This window comes from Odontesthes bonariensis, chromosome 2 (assembly GCF_027942865.1).
Source record: "Odontesthes bonariensis isolate fOdoBon6 chromosome 2, fOdoBon6.hap1, whole genome shotgun sequence".
NCBI lineage: Eukaryota > Metazoa > Chordata > Actinopteri > Atheriniformes > Atherinopsidae > Odontesthes > Odontesthes bonariensis.
Genome location: NC_134507.1, coordinates 23,697,175 through 23,725,081, shown reverse-complemented (window position 1 = coordinate 23,725,081; position 27,907 = coordinate 23,697,175). Strand labels below are relative to the sequence as shown.

The 27,907-nt window shown below is 39.9% G+C and overlaps 2 protein-coding genes across 4 annotated transcripts; one reads left to right on the top strand and one right to left on the bottom strand.

Moving 5' to 3' along the window:
- Positions 1–347: 347 nt before the first annotated feature.
- Positions 348–5,535, bottom strand: thumpd2 (THUMP domain containing 2). 2 transcript variants are annotated; one of them, XM_075485112.1, is made up of 11 exons: positions 5,317–5,535; positions 4,798–4,936; positions 4,129–4,698; positions 3,970–4,028; positions 3,562–3,639; positions 3,334–3,386; positions 2,914–3,001; positions 2,461–2,532; positions 1,998–2,112; positions 1,026–1,146; positions 348–905 (listed from the first exon to the last, which is right to left on the bottom strand). In XM_075485112.1, the coding sequence occupies exons 1-11, from the start codon at positions 5,425–5,427 to the stop codon at positions 572–574; spliced, it is 1,740 nt and encodes a 579-aa protein (XP_075341227.1). In that variant the 5' UTR covers positions 5,428–5,535; the 3' UTR covers positions 348–571. The 2 variants fall into 2 exon arrangements, with proteins under 2 accessions (XP_075341227.1, XP_075341235.1); XM_075485120.1 differs by having other exon boundaries at positions 5,240–5,323.
- A 4,613-nt stretch (positions 5,536–10,148) lies between these two features.
- On the top strand, positions 10,149–14,912 carry LOC142400299 (uncharacterized). 2 transcript variants are annotated; one of them, XM_075485099.1, is made up of 7 exons: positions 10,149–10,442; positions 10,658–10,902; positions 12,484–12,678; positions 13,073–13,242; positions 13,412–13,561; positions 14,196–14,368; positions 14,458–14,912. In XM_075485099.1, exons 2-7 carry the CDS (start codon positions 10,717–10,719, stop codon positions 14,826–14,828), a joined length of 1,245 nt encoding a protein of 414 aa, XP_075341214.1. In that variant the 5' UTR covers positions 10,149–10,442; positions 10,658–10,716; the 3' UTR covers positions 14,829–14,912. The 2 variants fall into 2 exon arrangements, with proteins under 2 accessions (XP_075341214.1, XP_075341208.1); XM_075485093.1 differs by having other exon boundaries at positions 10,149–10,464.
- The last annotated feature ends 12,995 nt before the right edge of the window (positions 14,913–27,907 follow it).

Genomic DNA, 27,907 nt, shown 5'->3' with positions numbered 1-27,907 from the left:
AAATTTCAATTCCAAACCACACACAGTGAAGATATTTCTGCAAAGAGCACCGCCCCGTTCACAAAGGAAAGAAGATGCAACATAGTAGAGAAACTCTTCCCTGTGCCTAGTTCTTTGTTTAAATTTGGGCTGGCATCTTTTTTTTTTTTTTTTAAAGAAGAATTTGATCATATTCGACATTTCCAATGCATCTGTGCACTGCTGTCAATAAATTATTGCATAAAAGCATCCCAACTTTTGAAATGGTTGCAATTAAAAGGTCTCCAATAAATATACAGTTAACCTGAGTCTGAGCAGGCCATGAATTATTCGTGTTGTCATGGGAACTAATGGACAAAAACAGAACATTTTTGGAAGAACATTTTTATTTTACATTTTGAAATTTCATTCAACTTTAAAAGTCTCCAGCGTCAAGATATTTCTGTTCCCATACTTTATCAGATAAAAAAATCTCTGTTACAGAGAAGTTACAGAGAACTGTTGCATTTCAACTGAACCACGTGGGTTTTCATGATAAATCACAAGCAAAACCAAACTATTTATTATGAAATGCAACTTTGACAAACACTCATCAAGAGTCTGTTTTGACATATTTAAGGATAAGTCCATCGATCGCTCCTAAGCTGACTCTGAGAGTCGTTTGGTGCTTAAGAGAGGACAAAGGAGGCTGCAGACTGTGCTGCAGCTCTGTTCCATGGGCTGCTGAGGATTTAACTCCTGGCTTACTGTGGAAGGTCTGCTGCTCTGAGGATGACTCAGGAGGAAGGCAGTTTTTTAGCCCAGTTTGGGGCTTTCCCTCCTGGTTAGATGTTTCTCCAGTGTGTTTTTGTAACAGGAGTTTTTTCAGGAGACAGGACAACTGAGGACTAAGGAGGACAACCAGGACACCACCTATACGCAGGACTCTGGAAAACACAAACACAATTTTAAATCTTACTGTGTACATTTGGAAAATGTCATGGCATTTTCTTAAATCACTGTACAATTCTAAATGAAACATGTGAAACAAACAAATGGGAACAAACCTCTCACACTCACTGAGGATGAGTGGTAGCTCTGCCGCCATGTTTATTCTGGTGCCAAACTTTCTGCCAAATGGCAGGTCACAAACCACAGCATCTACGCTGGCGCTGGGCAGAGGCAGCACTGCTCACACAGAGGAGCACAAACGAGCAAAGAGGTCATTTAATATATCACAGAGGACTTCATTAACCCCTCCTATACAAGATTTCCCATCAATGACATGCAGCCTTGGATATACAATGACAGTTAGGAAATCCCTTTCTACAAAATATAACTATAAGTAAAGCAATACGTCGGTGTAGATTCTCAGTCTTTCAGGTCACGGTAATCCTAAGAGCTTAAATAAGGGCAACTGGACTTCTTCTTGGATCCTGAAAACTCTTCACCTCTCATCCGAAAGGCTTGTTCAGTTCTGAAGTGGACCGAACTGAAGAAGCATTTAGGATGAGAGGTGAAACCTCTTATCTAAGCTATTAAAGGTTCCTGTAATACCTGCCATTACTTATGAAATATGATTACATTTCTCAGAGAAATTACTATACTATGTTATAAGTTTAAGTTGCAGAAAAAGATTTAAAAGCATCATAATGCGTTTCAGTAAGGTTTGCTTTCCACAAGGAAATTTAGCAGCTTTTCTCACAAAAGTAAGTGATGTATAAATTACACAATTGGATGTAAATAATTCTGTGCACAGAGTACTGGACCTTCAAACAGAAATGGCGGGATAAAAAGAGCATACCATGCATATGAAGAACACAGAAATCCGTGTGTTGTAAAATAATGTTTTTGTATGATTATATCTGCCTGATCATGTATTGGACTGACTGATCCTTAATTCAAGGGCAAATGAGCCTCTAACCTTTTGAACATTTAAAAAGGCATATAAAGCTTTAGTTAGTCTCTGCAGATCAAAGAAGGAACATAAAAAGTTTATGGCATCGTATAGATTACTGCTGTGATCGCACGTTTCCTACCCATGGACGAGGCTCTCAGCAGGTGTATTCTACTTCCCAGCTCTGCAAATGTTACGTTCTCATTGGCCTTCTGCAGCTGTCCATCATCAATGTCCACACCCAGAAAACAGGACGCCTGAGGATCCCAGTGACAGTGGTCGATAACAACAATAGAAGTGTTACAATCACTCAAAGCACACACAATCATGTATGCACTTTTTAAACAGCGGCTTTGAATTCATTACTTATACCAAAAGGTTTAGATTAATAAAACCATATAATTGACTAAAGGATATTCTATAGTTAGAGTGCTTGTAGCAAAGCCGAACCTTCTTTGCATTAACAGATACACGTGAAACAGAAAAAAAATCAATAACTACACAAACAGACTGGCCTATCGATCAGATATTTTACGTTTCAAGCTGTTCCAAATTTCCTTTAGTTGGGAAATACACGTGAACAATGCATAGATTTGTGCTCTGACCTTATATTCCTGTGCAGCTTCTATTAGGATGGTTCCCACCCCGCACATCGGATCAACCACACAGAAGCCTGGCTGGAAAACAGGAGGCGGCACAGAGTACACTCAGCAGGTCAATCCTTTGCAGCGTTAATGTGACTGCAGGGCAATATTCCATTACAGACTGACGGCCACTGTGCGTGTAAATGTAACACACAACAAACTCTCAGCTAAAAGCTTTAGAGTGGCAGAGATGTGGTCACATTTAAATGAGTTTAACCTGCTTTTTAAAGGGATTAGACAAGCTGAACTATTGTGCAACAAACAAAAAGAGGAAATTCTTGCATGTATAGTTTGGTAAAAAGTTCTCGGTTACATACACAAGCAAAACCATGGAGCAGACAATGTAACTCCCTGGTAGTTTTAAATAATCAGAAAGAACACAGCAGGAGGCATCCAGTAGTCATGTGTGCCTACCTGTATCTCAGCGAGTGAAGCCATGGCCCAGGCAACTGTAGACCTCAGTCCTGTGGTTTTAATGTAGCTCCTGTTAGCTAAAGGTAACCTGAAGAGACATGAAAGGACCTTTAATGTAAAACTGATTATCAAACCGATTTAAGCCGCAATATGAAACATTTCTATCACCAAATATCAGATGTAAAAGTTCCTGACATCATCATCATCATTAACAATATTTGGCATCATTTGAGGCACATACAGCAGAACTTACTGTTGGCGAGAAACTCTTCATATTATAATAGCATAAAGCAGTAAGAAATGCAAATGGTAAAAAGCTAAACTAGCAGCAGATAAAGCAGCTTTAAGAATAAGAAACAGGATGTATTATTAAAGAATGGTTCTTTGAATGAAGCTTGAAAAAAGTTGATAAGCAACAACCTGGTCACTGGAATCCCCAGCAGGCAGTAGTCGTCACTCAAATAGACATTTATCTGCAGAAAAGAATCAACAACTAGTGACTGTCGCTTTCTAAAATGATGGGAACGAAAGCAGTGATTTTCTGCCAACAGCATAATCAATAGAAGAGTGCTGATTCCGGCATTATTACCAGTCAAAAACACACAAATAAATCAATATGTTGAAATAATTTTTTATTAAAGGGTTTACCTCCAGCTGTGGATTCTTCAGGTCAGCTTTCCAGCCCAGCACTCTGCTCACACCTGCTCCCAACACTCTGCTCACTCCCTGTATTAGATGCAAACACACAACTATAATCTGAGGATTTACACAGTTATGCAAAGCACACCCTTACTGATTATAGATAACTGGCACAGTGTCTATGGGGATAATTCTGTGTTCACGTGGGAGACTTAAAAAGTATGTCCATTTGAAGAGTTAATGTAAAAAAAAATAGCCATTTGACAACTTTTCTTAAAATTAGAACTAAGTGACAAATAATAAGTGATTTGTGAACTTTAACATTCTTTGTATGACATAAATTGAGCAACTAAATGATACCAATGAAATTCTCAATCAAGGTGCACATAATTAAGAAGCTTCACAATGTTTCATTACCTGAGCTCCGAGGCATCGGGACAGTGATCCGCTGCATTTGCAGCTAATCCTAAAAGAGACTGGGATACAAAAAAGCCAACTTTTTCCCCCAAAAGTCATAACTTTACAGCTAACATCGAACAAAGTTTGATAAAAAAAAAAAAACATCTATTTCCTTACCATTTTCTACATCTTCTGAAGTTTTTCCCATTTCATCCACCCTCCTGCTGATAGACTTCACATGGTGCTCCAGCTCTGGTGATTCGTTATCAGAAACCGATCTGCAGCCATCGAAGTTTGCTCCGTGCTTTCTCAAGTTGGTAAACTCCATAGCCACCCCTGCATCTGTGTCTTCCTCTCTCTTCCTGTCCATCTCAGGTGATTCCCTTTTTTCTACATTTATCTCAGCAGATGAGTCCTCCCCCTCTGCTTCCTCCTCAATATCCTTTTTTCTTTTCTTTTCTGACATCTGTATTCCATTTTGCTCAACACGTCTCAGCCTCTCGTTCTCACTCTCGTCCTCCCTAAGCTCACACGTACGTTTTCCAGACACCACAGGGCACTTCAGCCCCTCTTCACTGCCTCTCCCCTCCTCTCTCTTCCCTGGAACTCCCAGTACAGTGCTTGGTGTTTTGACAGCGTTTCTGCAGGCTGCCAGCTCCCTCTGTAGGCGGCTCCATGTCATTACAGCATTGGTCCATTGATCCCTGTCACCCAAAAGTCTGGATAGCAGCACAGGAGCTGCTTTTGCTTTAAATATGATAGAGAACAGAAGTCAGTCAAAAAGCAGGGATTATTCACTGAATGCTGAAGTGATTTTGCTTTGCTTCTCTTGTGTCAGGGTTGTACCTGGGCTGGTGTGGGCTGACAGCCGAAAAGGCGAGTCTTGCTTCAACAGAATGAAGAGCCTCTCTGCGGCCTTCAGTTCACTGACTCTGTTAATTGTTGCAGAGGAGCTGAACAACACTTTACCAGGAATCTGACACACCTGGTAAAGAAGAAGTATTAATGTCTCCATTTAGGAAGGCGTTGACAAATATAATTAATCTGTCTCACACAGACGCATAAGCTTTGTTGACTTTGGGGGCCAGTATCTGGTAGGCTAGAATAAATTATTTGGCCAAAGCACTTTGAATGGTGCCCCAGAATCGACCAGGTCAGACTAGGTTTCAGGACAGAGAAAACCTGTTTATATTTTGTCCAAATTCATGGTCTCACTGAGCGCCCAGCTGTCCTAAAACCACACACCCAACCGAAGCTGGCAAACTTTACAAAGCTAGAGCCAGCTTACTTTGAATGAGTAGCAAAAATCCAATATATCGCACTGACATGTAGCCGACACAGTGTCTAACATAAGTCAGCACTCACATCCTCTGCTGCCAACTTCCCCTTCACTTCGTCAATTACAAAAGGCTCCATCCCATTCCCGGCGGTGCAGTAGTAGCGGACAACCCTTCCGTCACCACTCGGTTCAGCCATGATGCGCTTGTATATGCTGTTTTATATATTCAATGGCTCATCACTTTAGCCAGAAGTTTGTTATCTGTTAAACCTATCTGTGAAAGCCGCCATGTTGCCTTACATGTTTACACCGGAAGCGGAACTACGTCCTCAGAAAATGATTATGTCAGTTTGACCAGCAGGGGTCGCTCTTGCATAAAGGGAAATAAAATCCCCCAGAAAGGAACAATCTGCATTGTAATTGTCACATTTATCATAATGTGCATGAAATAATGTGTCATCTGTGCTGAGGCTTGTTTATATTTATTTTCTTTGTAATAATGGCATTTTAATGCAACAAAGAACCAAAACAGCAGGAATTTATTTTGTGATTCATGATTCATTTATTTCATGTCCAAATGCTTCATTGAAAGTATTTGGCCCAGATGTTTTCATATATACAGCCACTTTCAACTTCAAATACTTGAGTGCATGTTCTTACAAAGGCATTTCTTGTATATTCGGTTTGAACAGCTCCTCTGCTGCAATAGGAATACCTGGAGGCAGCTCTGTTCCCTGAAGCTGGAAGAAAAACTGATAAATTCTGCAGCAGGAGTAAGTGCGTCCATGCAGTACTGCTCTTTTATCCAGTATCTTTTGGAGACATCCTTCATCCTAATACGTTTCGACACTTACCCTAATTTGCTTTCTTATCTCTTTCTCTCCTCCCGCTTTGTCACGCACTTTCTTTTTAATCTCCATCTTTTTCTTTCTGCCATTTCAGTGACCCCAAACATATTTAATCTCTTTACTTTATTTGATGAGCAGTGTTCTGCTTGGTGCCTAGGGCTATAAACCCCTAAAACCTTGACATACTGGTGTGACCTGCCACCGTGTAGTGCATGAAAATGTGAAGGGTTGTATTTGCGTGACAGCCAGCACAGGTGTTACTTTAGATCAGGAGATTGTCTTGATTTCCATTTTTGACAGAGAAGACATAATATTTCATTCAACTTTGTTTGGTGTGACATTACATCGTATATAAAACCTTCTTTAACAAAACAAAAATGAGTTTTTGAGTGTTTTTTTTGACAAATTGCGGGTCAATCAGATATCCAAATACATCAAAGTGCTTCAGAAATAAACTTTAGTAAACTGATTGAGGATTAGATTACAGTAACTTTTGTCAATGACAGCTTTAATAAAGGTTTTAGTAACAGTCACATGGTTTTATCTAACAAAGACACAGTTCATGCTTTTGCTTTTTGTATTACCCGCACACTCGTTTGAGTTTAGCCTGTGGTATGTTAATCGGGCCATACTACTGGATGCAGCCATGCAGAATGGAGACATTAATACTTCTTCAGCAGCTGTCATTTGCAATAATTAGCTCCACTGCTGATGAGTGAACACAGCAGCTCCACAAAATGGATGCTGCCCAGCACACCAGTCATAACTTGATGTATGACTTTACATTAATCTCGTTTTTATTCTCCTCCACTCGCTGTGGATGGCTGGAGGGAGGGAAGGATCCATTCTGAAAGGAGGCAGATAAAGGATACGTAAAACGTAAGGCAGAAAAGTGGAGAAAGGAGGAGTGCAAATGAAGAAAAGGAGAGAGAAAAGGATAAACAGATGAATATAAAGCAATGATAAGGAAAAGGAAACAAGCCTTGTACGACCTTTGGCGAGTAGGACCGTAGCTTGCTGTGGTCTGGACTGGCTCATATTTGCTCATTCATTTTTAACAGATTCCCCCTGCACTGTTTTGGATTGTAAGTTGTTTTTAGTATACGTTATGATTATTTCATCATATGATTGCATGTGATGAAAAGGTCATGTAAAATCAAACACAAAAATGAAACCCTCGGGAAATGTGTGCAAATGAGTACCACCTTCCACGTCTCTCGGAGAAGGTCAAGAGACGAGGCTGAAGGTTTGGAAAAGCAAAGTTGGTTGATTACATGGTTATCGAGTTTGCATGATAATCCCGTCCTATAAGTAAAAGCTCCACATCCAAACCTAACTAATCAGAACAGAAAAATTGAAATTACTATATATAAAAAAATATGTAGGGTCTTTATTGTGTGTGCACCACAACCTAAGAATTCATGCATTTGCCATAACAATCCGTCCATTAACCTTTCATGTCATTTTTAGGTCCTTGCACCATGTACAGCAGCGTTAAAAAGGTCAAGAACTGCATGTATTTCTGAGAGGTCCACATGCACAAGTCAACAACTCTCATTATCTCGTTACAATTATATATCCAAAGGCCTGGGACAGCGCTGGCAGCAAGTCAATAGCCATTACTGTAATATGATGCATTTGAAGCAGGAAGAATGAGCAAAGTTTTTACTAACTTTGACAGCGGTCATATTACTTTGATCAGACAACCGTATCAGAGTGTCTCTGAAACAGAAGATCATGCCAGAATGTGTGATAGCAATGTTGGTCCACACTGCACCAGACACAGTGCTTTAATATTAATGCATCATAGATATGAAAATGTCCTGTGGGTGCTCCCCCACACAAAACAACAGCTTAAACTTTCACCATTTTCAACCCTGAATTGTAAATCTACTGCATTTTGAACATGTGGGCAAATGTACCCATGATGACACATTTCTCTGTGTGACTGGGATGGATGTTTAAACAATATTAGGCAGGAGGTTTTTGTCTTGTGGTTCATCATTGTGGTAAAACATGAATGACTTCGTTTGATCACGGTCTTGCTCAGTTTCTGATCTGGTCATTCAACCACACAATGTGTGCTTAGACTTATGCCCAAATAAATGTAATGATCTGTTTTCTAATTGAAAATGACATTTTGGCTTCGAGTGGTATTATCATAAAATGACACATTGAGCATGTGGTGATTAATATTCAGTGATGTTTTAAGCAGGCTGTCATTTAAAGGGGAGTTAATAAATACATGTTTGTGTGTCTATTCAAGGAAGGAGTCCATTTGTCATTCTCCTCCAACATTGTCAACTTTGTTTTATCTTCTGTCCCTCTTCTTTTGCTTTTTTCCTTAGCTCCCTTCTCCCTCTCCTTTCACACTCTTGTTTCTGCCCTCCTCTCTAGTTCCTTTACCCTCATCAACACTTCACTGTAAGATGGAAATGAGACCTTTATGAACAGACAGACTGAAAAAAAAAACGAGCTGAGGAGCTAGAAGGCGCACTGAATGTTCTCCACTTGGTCATGTACACGCGTGTGCATTCATGCCTGTTTCTAAGTGCTGATGTGCAGGTTTGTGATGTAAGCATATTTAAATATTTATTGCTCTCAGAGGAGTGCGAAGTCTGTCATCAGGGCCAAGCATCCATGGAGAAAAGGAGACACACTCTCCCCCAGCAACAGGGCTGAACCCGTAAACACTGCAACAGACTGACAGAAGCTATCAGATTCAACAATAGCAGGAGAAATGGGGAACAGCACAAAGATGGAAAGCAGGCTTTGGGGAGAGAAATGGATATAGAACAAGCAAAGAGGAGAAGGAAAAGCAGAAAGATGTGTGTGTCGGTCCATGTATGGTTTGTTTCGTGCCTGCTGTGTTTGCTGCTTTAAAATCTTTTAATTTTGTCAAATTCACTCTGACTGCTTGGCAACATTGCTGAAAACAAATTAGCTGTTACTAGTTTTTAAGTTTTGAAATATATAAAATTGAGTGTGGATGTTTGTCTCGTTTGTCTCGTTCGTCTCTGTGTGGCCCTGTGATGGACTAGTCTACAGTCTACAGTTCACTGTAGAGGGGTGGATGACTGTGATTCTCTGAAAAGTCTGTCCTCAAGACAAGCAACCATGTTGTTCTTCTGCTCTGAGTCTTTTTTTGTCTGGTATGTTTGTTTTTCTTAATGGAGATCGATCTTGGCAAATACATAGTCATCATCACACTGAGTCTATAATATAAACAAAAAATACCTGTTTTGTATGCCAAGGTGTGTTGCAACTGTTCTGTTGGTGCAGTTACTTTCCATCTGTGGGAATGCCAAGCTGCAGGATCACGCTTTTTACTTGGAACATTGTTTGACCCCTTAAGTCTGTTAACTTTACTCATCAAAACTTTTCAAAATAATGAAGTCCAGTATACCACTAGCACCGTCTACCTAAACAATAAACATGAAGTAGCATCAGCTTTTAGACAGAAATGGACATGGGTCAATGTGCATGGTGAACAACTGCTTGTAGCTTTCTTTTTTCTGTCTAAACTGCGTGAATCTGAATTTAAATCCCCTTTTGCACAAATACCTCGCTGTTTTCTCTCTTTTTGGCTTGTTCAGATATGACCTTTAAGTCATTCCACCATCTGCTGTTTACACAAAAATGGCAAATTAAGCTACTGTGAAATGACATCACAGAACTGAGGAGACAGACCATAAATTACCTAAAAGAAAAAAAAACCAAGATGTTCAAATGAACATGATATGTAATCTGTAACACAGTGTGGGGTATTGCATTTAGCTACAGCAGCTATATGCACAAAACTCTGACCTGGCAGAGCACAAGCCCTTGTCCCAGTTAACAAAGAACATCTCTCTCGCTACACAAAATCCCAAATCCCCTCGCCCCATATTTTGTCAAGTTAAAAAAAAAAAAAGAAATTCAACATCAGGGCCGTTGTTCCATTTAGCTAAATAAAAAAAGCTGAAAGCCCTTGGCCTATTTTTTCAATGTGTGCCTTAAAGAGTTTGCAGCTATTGTTTCATTCCCAAGGACCCGAATTTCATTATGATGCATTCACTTTAAGACAACTCTCTTATGAGAAAAATGTGCCTGTTATTTACTCTCAGTGGCCTTAATTCTCCAAGCACCAACAGAAGACTGGCAACAAAAGCCCTCTCAGACCGAGATCACTCAGGGGTAATCAGTTCCGGGTAGTTGCACTTCCAGGCCGCGGCCAATAGGAGGCGGTGTAGCTTTGCTGCCGAGCTACATTTTGCTGCCGTGTTATCTTGGTTAATGTCGTTTGTGCAGGAGGAGGGAGGAAAAGAGGAAGTGAGAAGAAAGAAGAGGCAGACCATAAAAACAGAAGCTGTTAGAGACAAGAGGTGACTGAAATGCTGCTGGAGTGTGAGTGTGACATGTTAGGGTGCTAAATGTTATCCCCTCTAGATGATGATTATTTAAATACAAAAAACCGCATGTTTCTTGAATTGTCACATTTAATGTTGAAAACCTCCAATACGTCCTCCAAATGTCCTAATATTATGTCTTTAACTGAGTTAAAATAAATAAGTCTATGTTTTCCTGTGTTTTCCCTCAGATGCTGCCATAAATTAGCAGTATTCTCCTGCCACCACTCATACAGATATAAGTGTTGTCATGGGGCAGCTGTTCTCGTCAGAAGAGGAGCTTTCTCAATTGAAGGATGCAATTGGGTCTGTCCTCTATGATGCCATGTTGGAAGGTGGAGCGGTACCTGATCTCGGAGTAGTACACCCTCTCCTCTTGGCCAATCACGATGAGAGTTTGGTCTCCCAGGCCCGCCTCCAGGAGCAGCTGAAACAGGTTGAAAAGATTCAGATCACTTCAGATTTTTCATCAGCATTTAACACAATCCACCCTAATTTACTTTTGAGTAAATCTGATTAAGTGAAGGTTGAATCCATGTTTTATTTCCTAGTACAGTACAGTACAGTAAAATTAATTTTCTGATTTAGATTAGATTAAATTAAATAAAACTTTATTGTCATTGCACTCACCACAGGTACAGGCAACAAAATGCAGATTGCATCTAACCAGAAGTGCATAAGCAGTAATTGTAGTATATTAGGATATATACAAAAGTGCAGGTATGTACAGTACAATAACTACATGGTAAGCACACTCATATAGTATGAGTGGTGCAGATTATAACAGGGAATTATGCAGTACAGTATATACACAACAGGCAGTGGGGAGTGGTTTACAATATGTACAGAATGTATAGTAGGGTATAGTAATTGGATATTTATCGTGTACAGTAGTGCAATTAGACTATATTAAAGTACAGAAAAAGTGCAGTGATCGCGGTACAGAAGTGAACTGAATGTCCTGTTGTATACACTGCTGATTGCTGTAGTTGCATGCCTAACCACTTTCTATCCGAATTTTCTGATAAATCAACGTAACAGTCAACCGATTCTGATGATTCAAGTCTGCATCAGGTGAATAGTGAGTGGCTATTTGAATGGTGTAAAATTATATTTGTATTATCTTTCCATTATCAATAGAAATAAGACGTTACAGATTTTTCATATGAACCTCATACATACTTGGGTGTTATTATCTACTGAAGTCTTTCTAATTTCAAATTTTTTTGTAGGTTGAGCTCATTTCTTGTTTTATGATTCAGTGATTTTGAGTGTTTTGTTGTATCGCAGTGCGGCCTGGTTCAGCAGCCTTCCTGTGAAGTTCAAATTGAAATTGCATTGTTCAGGAGTTGTTTTCAATCCCTGGAACACCCTTTCCCTGACTGTACTATAAGAAGATGCTCAGACTAGGATCCAGTATCTATTCTAATGTTTCACATCTTAAATGGAGCGTACCAACTCCTCCCCTCAATTAAACATTTTAGAGTTCCTCAATATAAGACATATCAGACTGAGAAACTTCAAATTCAATACAAATTCAGTATAAGCCTACAATAAAGTCTTACTCTTAGGTGTAAAATGCCATGGAGACACAATGTGACTACAAAACATTACAGAGGGTGGTGTGCTCCCTCTGAAATAGACTGAGTGTGATAAATGCTCATTGATCACCTTTAAATCCACTCTGATCTGAAATGCAGAGATTAACAGAAGGAGCGACAGGATGCTGTTTCCTTGAATCAGTTTAGCAAGAGTGATTGTGCCAGATGAAGCACCACTCTGTATTAAAAATGGAGTCCTGCTGGGGATTGTTAAGAGGTGAGAAATCAATGCAGTGGGGCAACAGGGACCAATATGATGATGACTAAGAGATGTTAACAGTTGTTCCTGAAAAAGACGGAGAGAGCTCCTACTCAACTAACAGTTTTATTTTATTGAGACTGATGATAAGGGGCAGTACACTGGAACTGTGTTTCCATTTAGTGTGACATGAAACTTTCTTATTGTTTTCACTCAGTTGCAGACTGACATTGGGAATCGGGCACCCACCTACCTGAAGGATCTCATTAGCAGACTGTCGGCCTTCTCGGATGAACCACGCCTGGCCGGCCTGGTGGGATTAGTGGTCACTATGGTGATGGATATGGCCTGCACTTCATCGAAACAATCATCTGGAGTGAAGGGGAGGTCAGCAGGCTCATCTTCATGCCAGGTAAAGCCTGACAGGAAGTAACGAGGGAAATGTCCTGAAACAGAGTGCCTGCAGCAATAACCACAGACTATGCTCTGGCATTGTGTATATTTAGTGATGAACTGTCAATCAAAATGCATTTACCTTCCTCTGGACCTTCATACAACTTCATCTCTGACCACATTCAAGACTCGTCTCAAAACGCACCCGTTTAGACTTGCTATACCCCACATGATCCCCCACAGCACCTTCCACCTTCCTTTGAGTGTAACCAAAAATAGATAAATAAAAGAGTCGTAGTATGTCATGAAGAGACACACGAAATGAGCAGTTCTGAATCAACTGATTAAAAAAAAAAAAGGATTGCTGCTGAACTGCTTTAATATACTGTACATGTTTGAATTTCCACCTTTAGCAGAGAGTTTGGGAGCTTCAGGAAGTGATGGAGGAGTACTTGAAGCGCTGCAGAATCAACCTGAGTGATAAAAGCAGGCTGATCCAGGACTCAGTCAGACTCGAGGCCCAGTTCAGCCTTATTCTCACCCAGCTGAAGACCTGTCTGCTGGGGGGAGACTGTGACTCCAGGTGAGAACGGGCAATAAAGTGAGCATAGCTTATTTTTATTCAAGTGGTGGAGAGGAATTGTTAGACATTGTGTAATGGCAGGTGGTAGAGAAAGATGAATGCAGGTGTTATGAGACTTCTTCTTTTGTTATGGGGCATTTTTTAGTTCTTTCACTGTCTGCTACTTCAGATCTCTGAGACACTGGGCCAGTGGAGCCGCATTTCACACCCAGATGTTGGTTCATCTGGCTTGTCTGGAGGGCAAAGCTGAGCCCCTGTCTGCAAGGGCAGCCCTGGAGCAATACAAAGAAGACCTCGCACAGATCATACCTGCATACAGGTAAAACTGCAGTGATCTACCCGTCACAGAGAGGAAACAGAGAGCCTTAGTTTACAGTAAATGGATGGATCAGCACACAGATAATGTCAATATGCAACATCCTCTTAATGACAGAATATCAGAGTATCTGTAAAAAAAAAAAAAAACCCTGCATAATGAGGTTTTAAAAATGAAAAAATTGGTAAATTTGGCTTGCGGATGATATTTTGAGACCAGATTAGACGGCAAATACAATGGAATTGAGTGAAAGCACTATGCTGATAAAGCCCTACGATTATAAGTGCAGCCCTAACCTTTCAGCTTACATTTAAACTTGCTGCTCACTCTAAAGATATTCAGTCAGTGGCTGCAGTCGGTACATAAACTTCATATGAGAAAAAACACCTGAAGGCTAAAACTGAATGCATTAATCAGTTACAAGTAGCCCCTCAAGCATTGAACAGAGTTTCGGTCGAAATTGAAGTATTTATGATTCATGTCTTATGAAATAACTTGAGTGCTAAAGTAGCTCATAAGGTGATGTATCCACAAATGATTTAGTTATTGCAGAACAAGTGATGAAATGATTTAATCAGTATTTTTTTGTTCTTTTTCCATTCCAAATTCTTCTTACCGTCCAACCTCCGTGATCCAGGCGTTATAAGTCTCATGCAATCTCTGTTGTGAAATGTCGAGGGGGTCTTTTGGCTCAATCTGACCCATCCAGTGAGGTGCCAGAGGAGGGAGCCATGACGGGACTCACCGTGACAGACAGAGAGACAGGGAAAAGTGTGACCATCCCAATCTCCCACATGGAGGCTGAGACAAGTAGGTAGACTTTGGTGGTGTAACCTATAAAACTGCTTTTGCCGGTCTCAGTCAATTTGCATTTAACTGAACTAAGCTGCTCTTATCAGGGAGAAGAAGGCAACCAACTGAGCCTGACGCTACCTCCACAGCCTTGTCCTCCCAAGTTAACCTGGACCTCATCACCTCAGATCAGTATGGTCAGGCATTTGTGAATCACCTCTTCTCTAATAAGGGACCTGTGGCAGAACTGGAGAACTACTTTAACAAGGCCAGCGAGAGACTGGGAACGCATCGAACTGAACTAAGATGTAAAAACAAGACCGGAGTGGATCTTACAGACAAGGCTGAGCGATTAAATAAAGAAGAAAGAGTGGTCAAGTTGGAAATAAGAGTAAAAGGACAAGAGACGGAGGAAAGAAGTGATGACAATTTGAAAGTCAGTATTGTAGAGACGCAGCCGGGGGAAAGCCTCGGTTAAAGACATCACAGTTCAATACGTGAAAAAATGCAGAGAATACCATAGAAATAAAAAGTAATAAAAAGCTATGTTCACCTTTGTTGTTTGTAATTTGTGAAAAGTTAATGCTCAGCTCAAACCAGAATCCCAAGATGGCCAGGGATAGATGACATACTTCCAAAGCATTAAAACAGGATTTCAAACTGGTGACATGACACTGGCTATGCTAGGTCATTTATCGACTGTCTAAGTATACAAAGTATAAATTCAGTCGTATGAATTCAGGTTAACGTTTGGGATTTTTTTACTAAACTCTTAATGTGATTAAATGTTTACAATGTGTAAGAAAGGCATCGAATTGCCCATTAAGCTAGATAATGGGCATAATTTAGCTGTTCAAAATTAACAATAAAATAATTCAATTGAAAGCACATTTGTAATTAATGTGACTGAATCAAATGCAGTAAACAGGAACTAACTTCATTTAGAAAAACCTGGGCAAGATTTTTCCAACATAGCAACTGAACGCAGCAGCTTTTTCAATTTTGAAACGTCTCATTTCAAAAGGACTTTGATATCAGACATTTCATGCTGAGATTTGAGAGGTCTGTCATTACAGCTCTGTGAAAGTGTAGTCAAGACAAAGCCCATTTCCATGGCTGTAATGTTTATAATAAAATCCTGGAGTTTTTTTTTTGGGGGGGTTAGCCCTTTTTACTTTTGTATAGGAGTGAAAAGAAGATTAAATCTGACAGTTGCTGAGCGAGAATGCTGAAATAACACAGTACAAACGCGGGAAGCAGAATATAAGTGCTAGTATTTGGAGCTGACAGGCTCAGATAATTCCAAGTGTCTGACAACATGGAGAGGATCTCTCACTGAAAGAGAAGTCTCACTAAATATTGTGAGAAGTGGGTTCAGATGTGCTGAGGAGAGTGGAGTAACATTAGTTAGAATTACAGTATAAAGAGTAACTTTCTTAAGACAAACCACTTTGTGTTTGCACTTTTTTCCTTCTCTCTCTATCCCCTATATCTATCTTTGCTGACCTGGGACATGGCTAGTTGTGCTACAAATGGATGTAAACATTCCAGTGTCTGACAGACCATCATGTTTGCAGTGAACATTTCAACTGAGATGACCACTTCTCGTCAAATAGGAGAAGAAATCAAATACCAAGGTACCTTCTGAAAGAGAAAGATGTTCCTCGAACAGAGAGCTGTGTTACAGAGTATGTGGAGGTAATTTAATTAGCTGATGTTAGCCATCCTCTGGCTGTTGCTGGGGGGGGGGGGGCAAAACTCACCTGCCATCTCAAAAGTTTTTTTGGCATTTAAATTGCTGTTTTTCTCCAAACTCCTGTTGAAGGTCAAGAGCACAACAACCTGTCTGGCACCTGCTCAATGTGTGTAATAAGTGCAAGCAGGTGCGGGCTCTAAAAGAAGGGACATTTTGAGTGACGTTCACAAGAGAGATGGCACTTTTCCTTAAGTGCTTTTCACTTAGAAAGGTTGAAAAGATGCTTTCTTTCTCAGAGTTGTGTTGTGCAATGCGGCAGGTGGGCGAGAAGCACAGGAAGGAGCTCTTGTGTGGCGTTGCTTTAGGACTGTGTGAATGTCAAGGCGGGAGGGAGAGTGTGTGGATTTCTGTGTGGGTGTGTTGGTGCAAATGTGTGAGCATGCATGAGTGTCTGTATGTCGAGATTGGAGAAAGGTGGATGAGTGACGAATCCAGGCATGAGGGGAAAATTGTGGATCTTTGTGGGAATTAAATGTGAAGCTGATTATACGTGTATGTGCAGAAAAAGGAAGGTGTGTGAGTTACTTTCAGAATAAGGAAAAACGGGACTGACAAATTGGTAAAGTGGTACAAGTAAACAATGGCTCTTCTGTGTGTGTGTGTGTGTGTGTGTGTGTGTGTGTGTGTGTGTGTGTGTGTGTGTGTGAGAGAGAGGCCTTGCTAGCTAGCTGTTGATGACTCATACTTCACAGTTCAAGTTACTAGTATCTGCTCTACTAATGCTGTTTGATTGGTGTTATTACTCCAACTCTTTTATTCTTTTTGCTTTTTGCCTTTCTCTCACTATCAGAGTAGTGTGACTTTAATATTCAATAGCAGCCATTCTCTCCATTCCTATTCAATTTTTCTCTTCCTCTGTTTTCATGCCTTTTATGTTTTTTTTTGCTTGTACTGTTTTTGTATTTGAATCACTCCCTATTTTTTCTTTTCACAAATCACTCCTTCCACAGAAAGTTGTCCCTTCTTTTTTAAGTCAATTTTACCTTGAATCTTGTAGACTTTTTTCTAGCATTCCTTTTAGATATTGCAATATAATACGCTCCTGTTATTGTTAGGCATTTTCTGAATAGGAAGGGAGGTAATGTATTAAAAGAAAACCATCTAAAAAGAAGCTCTGTAACTTGAAAACAAGCTTTATGATCTGTATGTCTGTACATGGTCGTTCAGATGTCCTTGTATTTTGGACAAAAGTTGCATAAGCTTTCACAAGTATCTCCTTTGGAGGTGATGCTGACAAATACAGAATGTGAAGGTACCTACACTATGTTGGATGCTGAGGCAGTAGCGCCATTTTTGTTAAGGATCACTCTCCCATTTCCTCTGCCTGCTACTGTTTTTGCCCAGTTGGTTTTTGGTTCGTTTGGCTAAAAATAAAAATTGGCTAAAAAAAGATGGAGAAAAGAAAAGGAGACCGATTGACCTTACCAGGAGAAACTGAATCACACTATTTACTGCAAGATCTGCTTGTTAACGAGCCCATGTTGTGCTGAAATGGGATCCCCTGCAAAATCCAACCCTGTTTTTTCGGCCTACTCATTAAAGCAAATGACTTACTACATGTCCATTCATACATTCTGCATCGCTTTTAATTTTTGCAGTAATTGGCTGTGGGTTTTGAGCCATTATATTGATATGAAATATATGCTTTAAACTTGACACTCCTTAAAAAGAAGTTTTTTTTTTCATTTGCAATGGACAGATAACTTTAGTTAGACAGTCAGTAGCTGCAGTTGTTACATAGTCAACTTTATGTGCACTGGTAATGAGTAGATCTAGTCTGAGATGTTATTTTAAAGGCTGATACTACAGTCTGGGCATAAAAACACTACCCTTAAGTTAGAATTTGGGGCCTGCGATCACAAAAGACACGCTGAGAGCAAGCAAGAATACAGTGAGCTGTGTGAACAAACTTACATTACACTAACAGCACATTTTCTATGTCATTGTGAACTCTGTGGAACAGGGTTTACGCCATCTGTAGAAAAAAATGGCGGACAAAAACACAACAGTTATTACTGTCACTGTATTTCACACAAATTAAAACATAATTGTCAGGGCCGTATTAAGTCAATGTGGTGCCCCTGGGCACTAAACCTCAAGTGCCCCTAGGTTACATTTTCAAACGTATTCATTCAAAATCAGTAACAATTAAAGCAGCATCCATCTATATACAGTATGTAGGATTATTCAAATATCTCCATTTAAAACCAATCAATTAAATTCACTATCAATCCAAACAGCATCCATATATTGAAATGTACAGATTCAAAATGTGTATCAATTCGAAGAGCATTTGTCTATACTGAAATATATTATCAATTCAAAGAGCATCCACCTATGCAGCACTAACAACACTCCTATTATCCAGGGGGACGTCATTGCCACAGCCGTCCCAGAGCACCATAAGTTGTCTACCCGGAATGCCAAACCACGCACACTTAAAAACTTAATAAGGGTGCTTGCTCTTTTTCCAAAACAAAATTCCAGACTTTTTTTCCCCAAAACCTTAACTTTATGTACTTGTAACTTGTGTGCCTACTTCATTGGTTGAGATTGTACCAACTGTGTTTATTAGAAATGTTAATTTTCATAGGCTAGTATTCAATGAACAAATGTATTATTTACAGTAAATTATGCTTTTACTGATGAAAACGTTTCAAAACATGAAAATCACAAGTACATGAATTTCACATCAAACAAGTGTAACAAAACTATCTATAAAAAAATGAATGGATGGATGAATGCATGTAGAATTCAGTCTCTTCACTCACATCTCATCCCATTAGGCTAATACAGTACGTGACCAGTTAGTAAAATTATAGTTTTATAGCCTACCTTCCTATTTCTCATTTCACAATGCCTTTGGGCATACTGTAACATTGTACCATACATTTATTTTCCATACTTTATTAAGACTTTCACACAAAATTCAAGACTTTTCAAGGTCTGGAAAACAGTGCTTCAAAATTCCATACTTATTAAGACTTTCAAGACTTGCGCAAGCACCCTGTTAATCACGGCCACAATGCGTCGCAACACCTCTCTCCAATACTACATCCTCTTTTTGTTGTCTGAGAACAACATCAACCGTACCCGCATTCCGTGACCTGAGAAGTGAGAGCAGAGCAGACACTCGCGGTGGCTTGCGCTCTTCTCATGGGCTGTGACTCTGTCCGGGTGTTTCCAGTCACTGTAAAATGCTGCCCGGCCAGACATTTACACGCAAAAAAAATACAACATGCCGGTTGAAGGCGAATAGATTAGCCAATCTCTAGACACTGTTTGTTCGGCAGCTGGCATTGGAAGAGATCATTTGTAAGAAACCTGGTTTTCTTACCGCCGTGCCGTGCTGATGCTGCATATTTAGACGCCCGGTTGTGGTAGATGGTGGGACCGTTAGCAATAGCCAGCTGGTTGTGACAGCAGTTGTCGATGTTTTTATAAAGAAACGATGTAACACTGGAACATTTTTAATTGCCACTAAACGCCTGGAGTCTTTCTCTTTTTTTATTTTTCTCTTGCACAACTACTTAATTGATGTCTATCCATTTATTTTTTATTTTTACCGCGTTTTTTTTTAAACATGATGCATTTCACCATAGGTGGACTGGTTCAACTGACAGGTTGAGGGAGGGGGGTTAATGTTCACATTAGGCCACTATTGCTCAGAATTATGATATATCGTTGCTGTTCTTATCACATTAGTTTTAATAATGAATTTTATATGAATATTTATGTCAAGTGTCAAGTGTAACCATTTTAAGTACAAACATTCATGAAAAAACTATTTTTAAAGTTTGTCGTGTGGTGCCCCCCCACTGGATGTGAATGGTGCCCCTGGGCACTGTGCCGCAGGCCCATATGGTTAATCCGGCCTTGATAATTGTTACTACTAAATTGTGATTCTGTCAATTTATCATGGTTCCTGCCGGGTAACTCTACCTGGTGGTCGATGTTTATGTGGGAGTGCATACAGGTGAAGTCAAGAGCCTTTATGGGGCTACGCATGTATGGGCCTGTGTAACTGCGAGTGCTCTTCTGCTGCCTCCCCTACCCAGCCCTGGGTAGGGGTGTTAGTCAGCATGTGAGTCTGTGCTTGTGAGTCTGTGCTTGTGTGCTGCGTTTGGTCGTTGAGAGAGCGTCGCCGCGGCAACAGAGAATCGCCACGGTAATTCGACATCATCACATCGCCCACAGCCACTCAACAGAGAACAGTCACTGACACAGAGTAACCTGCTCTCAAGTGTGTGTGGGTGTCTGCAAGTCAATGAGAGTAGGACTTGGGGATCAACTTCTGCCAAGCAAAAGGGAGGAAGATAAGCAAGTGAGCCAACAAAACAGAGAGAAAGGTATTGGAGAAATGAAGGGAGGAAGAGACACCCGAGGAAAGTGAAAGGATGAAAGATGAAAAAGAGACGAGCAAAGAAGGGGGATGACAGATCGAGACAGATAATTAGTTCGGTGGTAAAACCCCATCTGTCTTGGGGTCAGATTTGCAGAGAAGTGATCTGGAAAATGAAGACCACAGACCGTTGTCCTTGTTATTTTTTTTATTGAACATGAAGACTTACAGAACATGTCAGCTCTGCCATTTTTGCAACAGGAACAGAACACACCAAGTAGCTTCTCTTCCTGGCTTATGTTAACATCTCCTATAGCTTGTAGCTGTAACACAAGCAAATTAGCTTACAGCCCCACCCAGCAAAAGTCAGGACTGGTTCCTAATGTTCTATGTAAAACATATAGGCTATCTGACCTCACCTGTCTGAGACTCGCAACTAGAAATCCCCAGCCACAACATTAATGGCTAATTTTGGTCATATAGATATATCTTGTAGCACATAAAAGCCATCATAAATTGCAGATTTTTTTCAGAAAGGACTTTAAATGATAAGGCTAGAAAATTGATAGATTTTTTCATAATTGTCAACAAAAACAGCCTTTTTTACTGGTCCAAGTTAGTGTTTGTTTAGTTTATCCATATCTCTTTATGGAAATATCTAAAACACACCACTATCCACTTTTTGCCATTTGATCCTTTGTGATGGTGTTTATTTTGGCCATCCTAAAGAAAGTCTACGATATCCTGGGCCTCTGGTGTATCAAGATGTTGAGGTGGTTTATGAAAGTTCCTCCTGGTCTCTTCTATCACCTCTACTGAAATGATCTGACTCAGCTGGAATTGCTAAGGACAAAACTCATCTGTCTCCTACAGTTCTACTCTGGATGCAGTACCTTGTTATTAGTTAATTCAGCAGTGCAATGTTGCAATGTCCTGCTGCAGTTACTCTTCTTGAAGAGTACTCTGTGTCATAAAAGAAGATTTCTGTGAAATTGCGATTTTTTTCTTTAGTATTTGACGTAAACATTAGCTATAACATTTAAGCATCTGCCAAATAATATGTAGAACCCCATTGTACGACTCAAGTATCTGTGACCTGTCTAGTCATGCAATAATGCAATAATGTGTATGAATTATATATGGGTACTATGCAAAAAACCATTGCCCCAGCAAAGAATTTGCGCAAATTTAACAAATGCCTTTTAATTAGGTGACTCTGACGTTCATATGTGCTTCATTGATTTTACTGGAGAGCTGGGAGAGGTTGCATAGGGGAGAGAGGCCTGGGTACCTGCTTAGTCTTCAGCTACTGCGATATAAAATTGATAAATTCATGGATAAACCAAAATCATGACCAACAATAATTCCATACAGCCTCAGATTTTGGTGAATCTCTGTGTGCATCACTGTATGCGCCACCTTTCTGCACAGTTTGCTGAATAGGATTTGTTAAACCACTGCACCAGTGGTTGTGCATAATTTAGCCCATCAATCCCAGACTACTTTACATTATTGTAGAGTCATCGAGGCTCTTAGATTGATTTCAGTAAGGGAAAATGAACTTCTACTGACTTGGAACTTACCTCAGATACATAATCAATCACAGTGAACAATTTATTTATCAGATTCATTATTGCTAGCTATGAGTGGGGACCCATTGTGTGGTCATTAATGCCTCAAATTTTGAAATTTGAGAGTCAGTTACTGAAGCTGCCAAACATTTTCATCCTCTTTATAATATCCATTTTCTAAAAATGATTTTTCTTCCGTCCTCTCACAACTGACTGCAACATAACATTAAAGAGACCAACTTGTATGAAACAAACTGAATACTCTGTTTATACTCAAGTTAATACTGAAAACATCAGCTGCCTTAAAATAATCTGAAAACAGGTCTTAGATTATGTTACCTAAGGAACACAGAAAGTCACAGTATAATGTGGAATTACACACTCTCACATACACTAACACTCCAGATCTGGGGCAACAGTTCATGCTCTGGTATTTGCTTGACATTTAATTACAGCCCATTCCATGTGTGTGAAGCACTTGCTGAATATTGTTACAAACACACATGCACAGTTGTGTTTCTGTGACTTTAGAGGACATTGTCCAAACCTTTGTCACAAAGCTAACCCAAGCTTAACCCTGATCTAAACTGTGAAGCAAGTCTTCACCGTGGTGATTTACACATAAAACACTTTTTTTTTGTTTCTTTAAAGGAGGCACATTCCAGACCCTTGTAATGGTTGTGATAGTCTACGACACAGAACATAGTAATGTTACAACAGATGTTGTAAAGATTTGATGACGAGACACTTATTACCCTGCAGTAAAGTAAAATAAACTGAAGAATATGTGAAAAGTCTGTTTGAACCCAAACCGTGTGATTTTCCTGAACTTAACCAAACTGCTGTGTCTCTTGTTGTAAACATAATACAAAACTAAGACAACAGAATAATTTCAGCTTACAGTACACAAACAAACGGAAACTATTTCAGGCAGGTAGACGATTCATAGCTGATAATGACTGAAACAACATGCACGTTGGTCAGGAGGATCAGTAACACACGTGACTGTAACGACCCTCTCTGCTTCTAAGGCTGCGGCTACACGAAAACGTTTTTCACTGTAAACGATACTTTTTCTTATAGTTTCGCTGTCGCGGCCACACGGAGCCGGCGTTCCCACTACCCCAAAACGATAGTTTTTGAAAACGGGTTCCAGAGTGGGAAAGTTTGAAAACGGCCTCGTTTCGTTTCCATTGTTACAGCTAAAACGTTTTTGCGTCAGTCACACGTTGACGCTGTGAGCCAATTTTAACACTTCTCTATTGTCTCACAGCGTGGCATGACACAGTGGCGTGTGTACTGCATCGTTTCATCGTTTTCATCCGTTTTCGTCTGGACAGCAGCGCGTTTCCGTGTGGTCGCAAGAATTTTCGTACCCGTTTTAAAAAAAAACCTCGTTTCGTTTTCGTGTAGCCGTAGCCTAAGCTGATACCCCCACCATCTAGTTCAGAAATGAAGAAGCCTTTGGGATGAGCTGAAACGTATTCAAGATTCAAGAAGTTGTTCAGTTGCCCTTATTTAAGCTCTAATGAAGGAAGTTTTTTTGTGTATTTTTCTTCTTCCTTAAACACCACTTCATCTGTTTAAATGGAGGAGCTGCCCCTGCCTTGAATACATCAGTGTCCCTGTAAACCGACCTGAACACTCTCACAGGTGTTTTAAATTCTCTGGTTAATTAAACCTCAGCTCAGTGAAACTAGATGGAGCAATGCTGCCACTTAACCATACACACCCCAGCCAATGAACCAATAAGAACAATAAAGGCTTAGTACTAACAGCAAGCCTACATTCAATCTATAGTACCCTTCATAATACTACAAAATCTCTCACACAGAAAGTCATTAAAAGCAAAATGAGGCACAGGGTATTCTCACACATCGAAACAGCTTTTTGATTAGGTGAGTTCAGATTAATTTCTCGGCTACAGAGATACCACTGGGAGAAAATATCAAATGATTGGTTCTAATTGGAGACATGGGGTTTGAGGCAGAGGTAACATGAGATTAATAATCAGATGTGATTTTTAAGGACTGTATGGTGCTTAAGCTAGGGCACAAATGGGCTAAAAGTGATGAGATGACGAGTGGTGTGGGAGGCTTCTGTCTGCTTAATGGAGGAGGCATCACCTTAATCAAAGCATAGATCTGACAGGGTGATCAAGTTTGAATGCATTTTTATCAGTTGATGAGATCCCTCAGAACGAATGTGACCAGCAGTCACCAGACAGTTAATCTCCAGCTCTGCGTTAGGAACATGAACTGACAAGATTTAACAATTTAAGATTGCACTGCTTGACATCAGAGAACTCCGTTATGCTTGTATGAGCAGAGTGGTTGAGGTTGGTGTACATTTGCTTGAGTTGAGTGGGGCATCTTGTCTCATAACTGAACGTTTAAATGTATATACTTTGGTTGATTATTGACAGCTGGGACAAAGAGGATTGAGCAGCGTAGAGAAAAACTAAGGCTGGTCCTGTTGTCACTCACAACGTGCTTCTGTATAGTTTGACAGCAGACACAGACTCTCTGACAGTTTTACGCTCTATTCAGCATTCAGGAGTGTCTGTGCACACAAATTCAGACGTAAATTCACAACAATTTCCAAGCTTGGTAACCTTCAAGCAGAGGGCCGACTAGACGAGAGCTCGTCTGGAAATCAATTGTGACATTGTAATGAAATTTTAAACAGACACGGTAGCAGGTGAGTAATGAAAAGAGGCAAGGCCGGCACCTGGAGCATTAAACAAGCTGCAACAGTCTTTTTTTTGTTGTTCCATTACTCTTACAAACACATTCTGCAAGCAGCAGAGCTTCTTACTTCGAATGGTCAAATACCAGACATTTGTTTATGATCAAACAGATTAAGAACTTTTACAAACAGGCAGTAGATTTAATTGCAATGAGAAAAAGCCATCGTCTGCACACAGACTGCCTATGATCCATCACAGCCCAGATGGAAAAAGTACTGAACAAGACTCATCCATTAAACTAAGTTCAGACTACAAAATTTTCATGAATCAGCTGTTACGAGACAGTAAGCACTTTATGCTTATCTTTATTTCTTCAAAAGCTCTGTATGTTGTAATATTACTTTTCACCAAAATTTTAGCTCTGACGCTCAACTGTGCTAATTTACAGCAAACGCTTCATCAGTGAACAGTTGCTATCAGGCATGGTCCAGCTGTGTATATTACTTTTGAAGTTAAGCTGTTTTAGCATTATCAGCCTTTTTGGCCCTATCTGTTCAGTTTACATCAATCCAATCATTAGCCATTACATATTCATGTAAAGAAAATGTAATGAAAGTTCTTTGTAGCAAGCAAATTGCCATAAAGATTTGGCAGAAGAGGCTTCTTTTTGAGGGTGTTCTTAAAAATACCAACCGGAACGGAAGAACCAATTCCTCCTAAACAAAAACATCTGTTAACATTATATTCCACAATGTCAGAGATTAGTACATAAGGCAGTGTTGTGGAAAGGAACAACTCTCCCAAGAGAAGACAAATAAAGTCAGACTGGAAATCAAACGCTTGTCTTTTGAGAGTTGTGTGAGCCTAAAGCTCACGAGGGAGCATTCTGACACTGTCAAAGCTTGACAACAAGAAGTGCCAGATAAATAAGAAGCAATGTATTATTTATGTGGCCTGTGACACAGTCCCAGTGGTTATCAAGGTAGGCAGCACAGGAATCAAAACGTGAAAATATGGTTGGAGCCAAAAATCCAGCTGAAACCAGCAAGGTGTAGATGAACAAGTCACCCCGACCTTCCCTACTCCACAGAAAAATACACATGTGGTGACGACGAATACATATGAATAACTGCAGAACAGATGCATTAGCATGAGTACATCAGTACAGTTAGCTGGTGGGCTGTACAACTATATTAGTAACACTGGTTGTTTGTAGTTGGAAGCCACAGAGTGAAGCCCCTGATGAGATATCAATTTCATTGTTGACACCCTGTATTTAAGAAGTAGACGTAGTCGCAGTGATGTCCACTGTACATTTGTTGTTTTTTAATTTTAGAGCTTCTTAATTGACATTTGGGGGGATACTATTGTGATTGTTTTGAAGCCAGAGGTGCCTGTATTTGGATTAGATAATCATATACAGGTCCTTCTCAAAAAATTAGCATATTGTGATAAAGCTCATTAGTTGAAATGGAAAATTCGGTTGTACTCTGTTAAACCTATTGAAATCCACTACAGTACATACAGCAAAATGAAATAGTCCATTAGTCTAAAAGGAACTTTTCTTTGAAAGCACAATTTACTTGCTCTGAATTTTCTCAAACAGAAAGAAATTGGCGAAAAGCAGGAGCAAAGTAAACGTAGACAATGCATGAACACAGACGGCATTAATCAGCACTGATGCAGCTGTCGCTTCCATCTCTGACACAATGACAGAACAAGTCAGATGACAGTTAATGACATGCAAGCCTTTCAGAAAAAATGTCATTTTCGTCAGCCACAGTCTCAACATATAATTGAAAATTGATGTTTTTGTGGACAGGAGGTTGAGTCTAAGATAGAATGAGATACACACACAAAATAGCTGGCTGCAATTCCTCTTTATTTCTACGAAATGAGAATTTAAACTCTAATGGACATTTGCATGACAATCAAGCTTTCATCTTAAAAGTTTTCAATATAGAGAAGATGTAACACATAAGTATGAGTGGCCAACTTTGTGACATTCACAGATGTCCACAGTCCCTTAACCATCCAAACTAAGTGCTTAACCCCAACCGAAACCTAATTCTAAAACCAAGATTTACCACTCGAAAAGCCCATTGAGGGGTTGGAGAAAAGGAAAACTGAACAAAAGGTCTTTACTTTTCCAGAGGGTGCTCATACCAATGACCTTAAAGTGATACTGGTTCCCAATAGGATACCTGGAAGGACACAGTCATTTCTTTCCTACCAGGTAAGGACATTACAGTCAGTGCAGTTGGAGTCTAGTTAAGCTGCAGTTAGACTCTGACCTTGACATTTTATTGGACCATCATCCTTGTCCCAATAATCATGCATGGGAGGAGAATAGAATTATTGACTGGAACATGTCAATACCTCATCTCTGTGGAAAGTGTGGGAGACAATCACAGATGTTTGTGCAGCTGCAGTTACAGCACAAATGTCTTTTACGTTATTTTAACGTTATTTTCTTGGCTGCAAAGATCCAGATTCTATCAGAGCAAGTGACCGTGAGTTGACACACAGTCCTAATTGGTTGATTTTCAGTCACAATTTCTGATGTGTTTAGCCATTTGACAAAGAAATGGGAAAATATGCATGTAGAGAGCAGCTTTATTTTCTGTTTTCACAAAAATTGGAAAAAGACTGAACTTTGGAGCACATAAGCTCATTTGAGTCGAGTTGAGCGTACATGCCATACTGCTTCAATCCCCAACACGTTATCTGATCGTTTCATTCAGTTTTGGCTGGACTAACATGTATACAGTGATTTTAAATGTCCAGTTTTAGTTGGATTCTACATATATAGTGTCTGAGCCAACAGCTATAAAATTTTTCAGGTTTACAGTAGTTTTAGATGGTGAAAATTTGCTCTTCTGGTAACCTGCCTCTCACCCAATGACAGCTAGGATACACTCCAGCGCCCCTAAATTGGATTAAGCGGATATAGAAAATGGAAGGATGAAATTTGCTCTTCTGTGGCCCCTTTTGGAGTATCTCTTAGTTAAGCTACCCCATCAGAATTCCCTTTGATTCTCGAAACTGAGAAGTCCTAAATCAGTCAACTTTATCTCCTTTTTTGCTCTTATGTAGATATCCAGATAATGTAAATGTGTAAATAAATGTAGAGACGGATAATGAGAATACCTAACCCATCTACGAACACACATTGGAGACAGGCAGTGGACACACAGGG

Excerpts from the sequence above, each read along its gene's own strand:
- thumpd2 (XM_075485112.1), bottom strand. The coding sequence starts at position 5,427 with ATGGCTGAACCGAGTGGTGACGGAAGGGTTGTCCGCTACTACTGCACC. Across the intron at positions 4,029-4,128 it reads TTCAGAAGATGTAGAAAATG|TCTCTTTTAGGATTAGCTGC; the intron begins GTAAGGAAATAG and ends TTTGTATCCCAG. Across the intron at positions 906-1,025 it reads ATCCTCAGTGAGTGTGAGAG|AGTCCTGCGTATAGGTGGTG; the intron begins GTTTGTTCCCAT and ends TGTGTTTTCCAG.
- LOC142400299 (XM_075485099.1), top strand. The coding sequence starts at position 10,717 with ATGGGGCAGCTGTTCTCGTCAGAAGAGGAGCTTTCTCAATTGAAGGAT. Across the intron at positions 13,562-14,195 it reads CAGATCATACCTGCATACAG|GCGTTATAAGTCTCATGCAA; the intron begins GTAAAACTGCAG and ends TCCGTGATCCAG. Across the intron at positions 14,369-14,457 it reads CCACATGGAGGCTGAGACAA|GGAGAAGAAGGCAACCAACT; the intron begins GTAGGTAGACTT and ends TGCTCTTATCAG.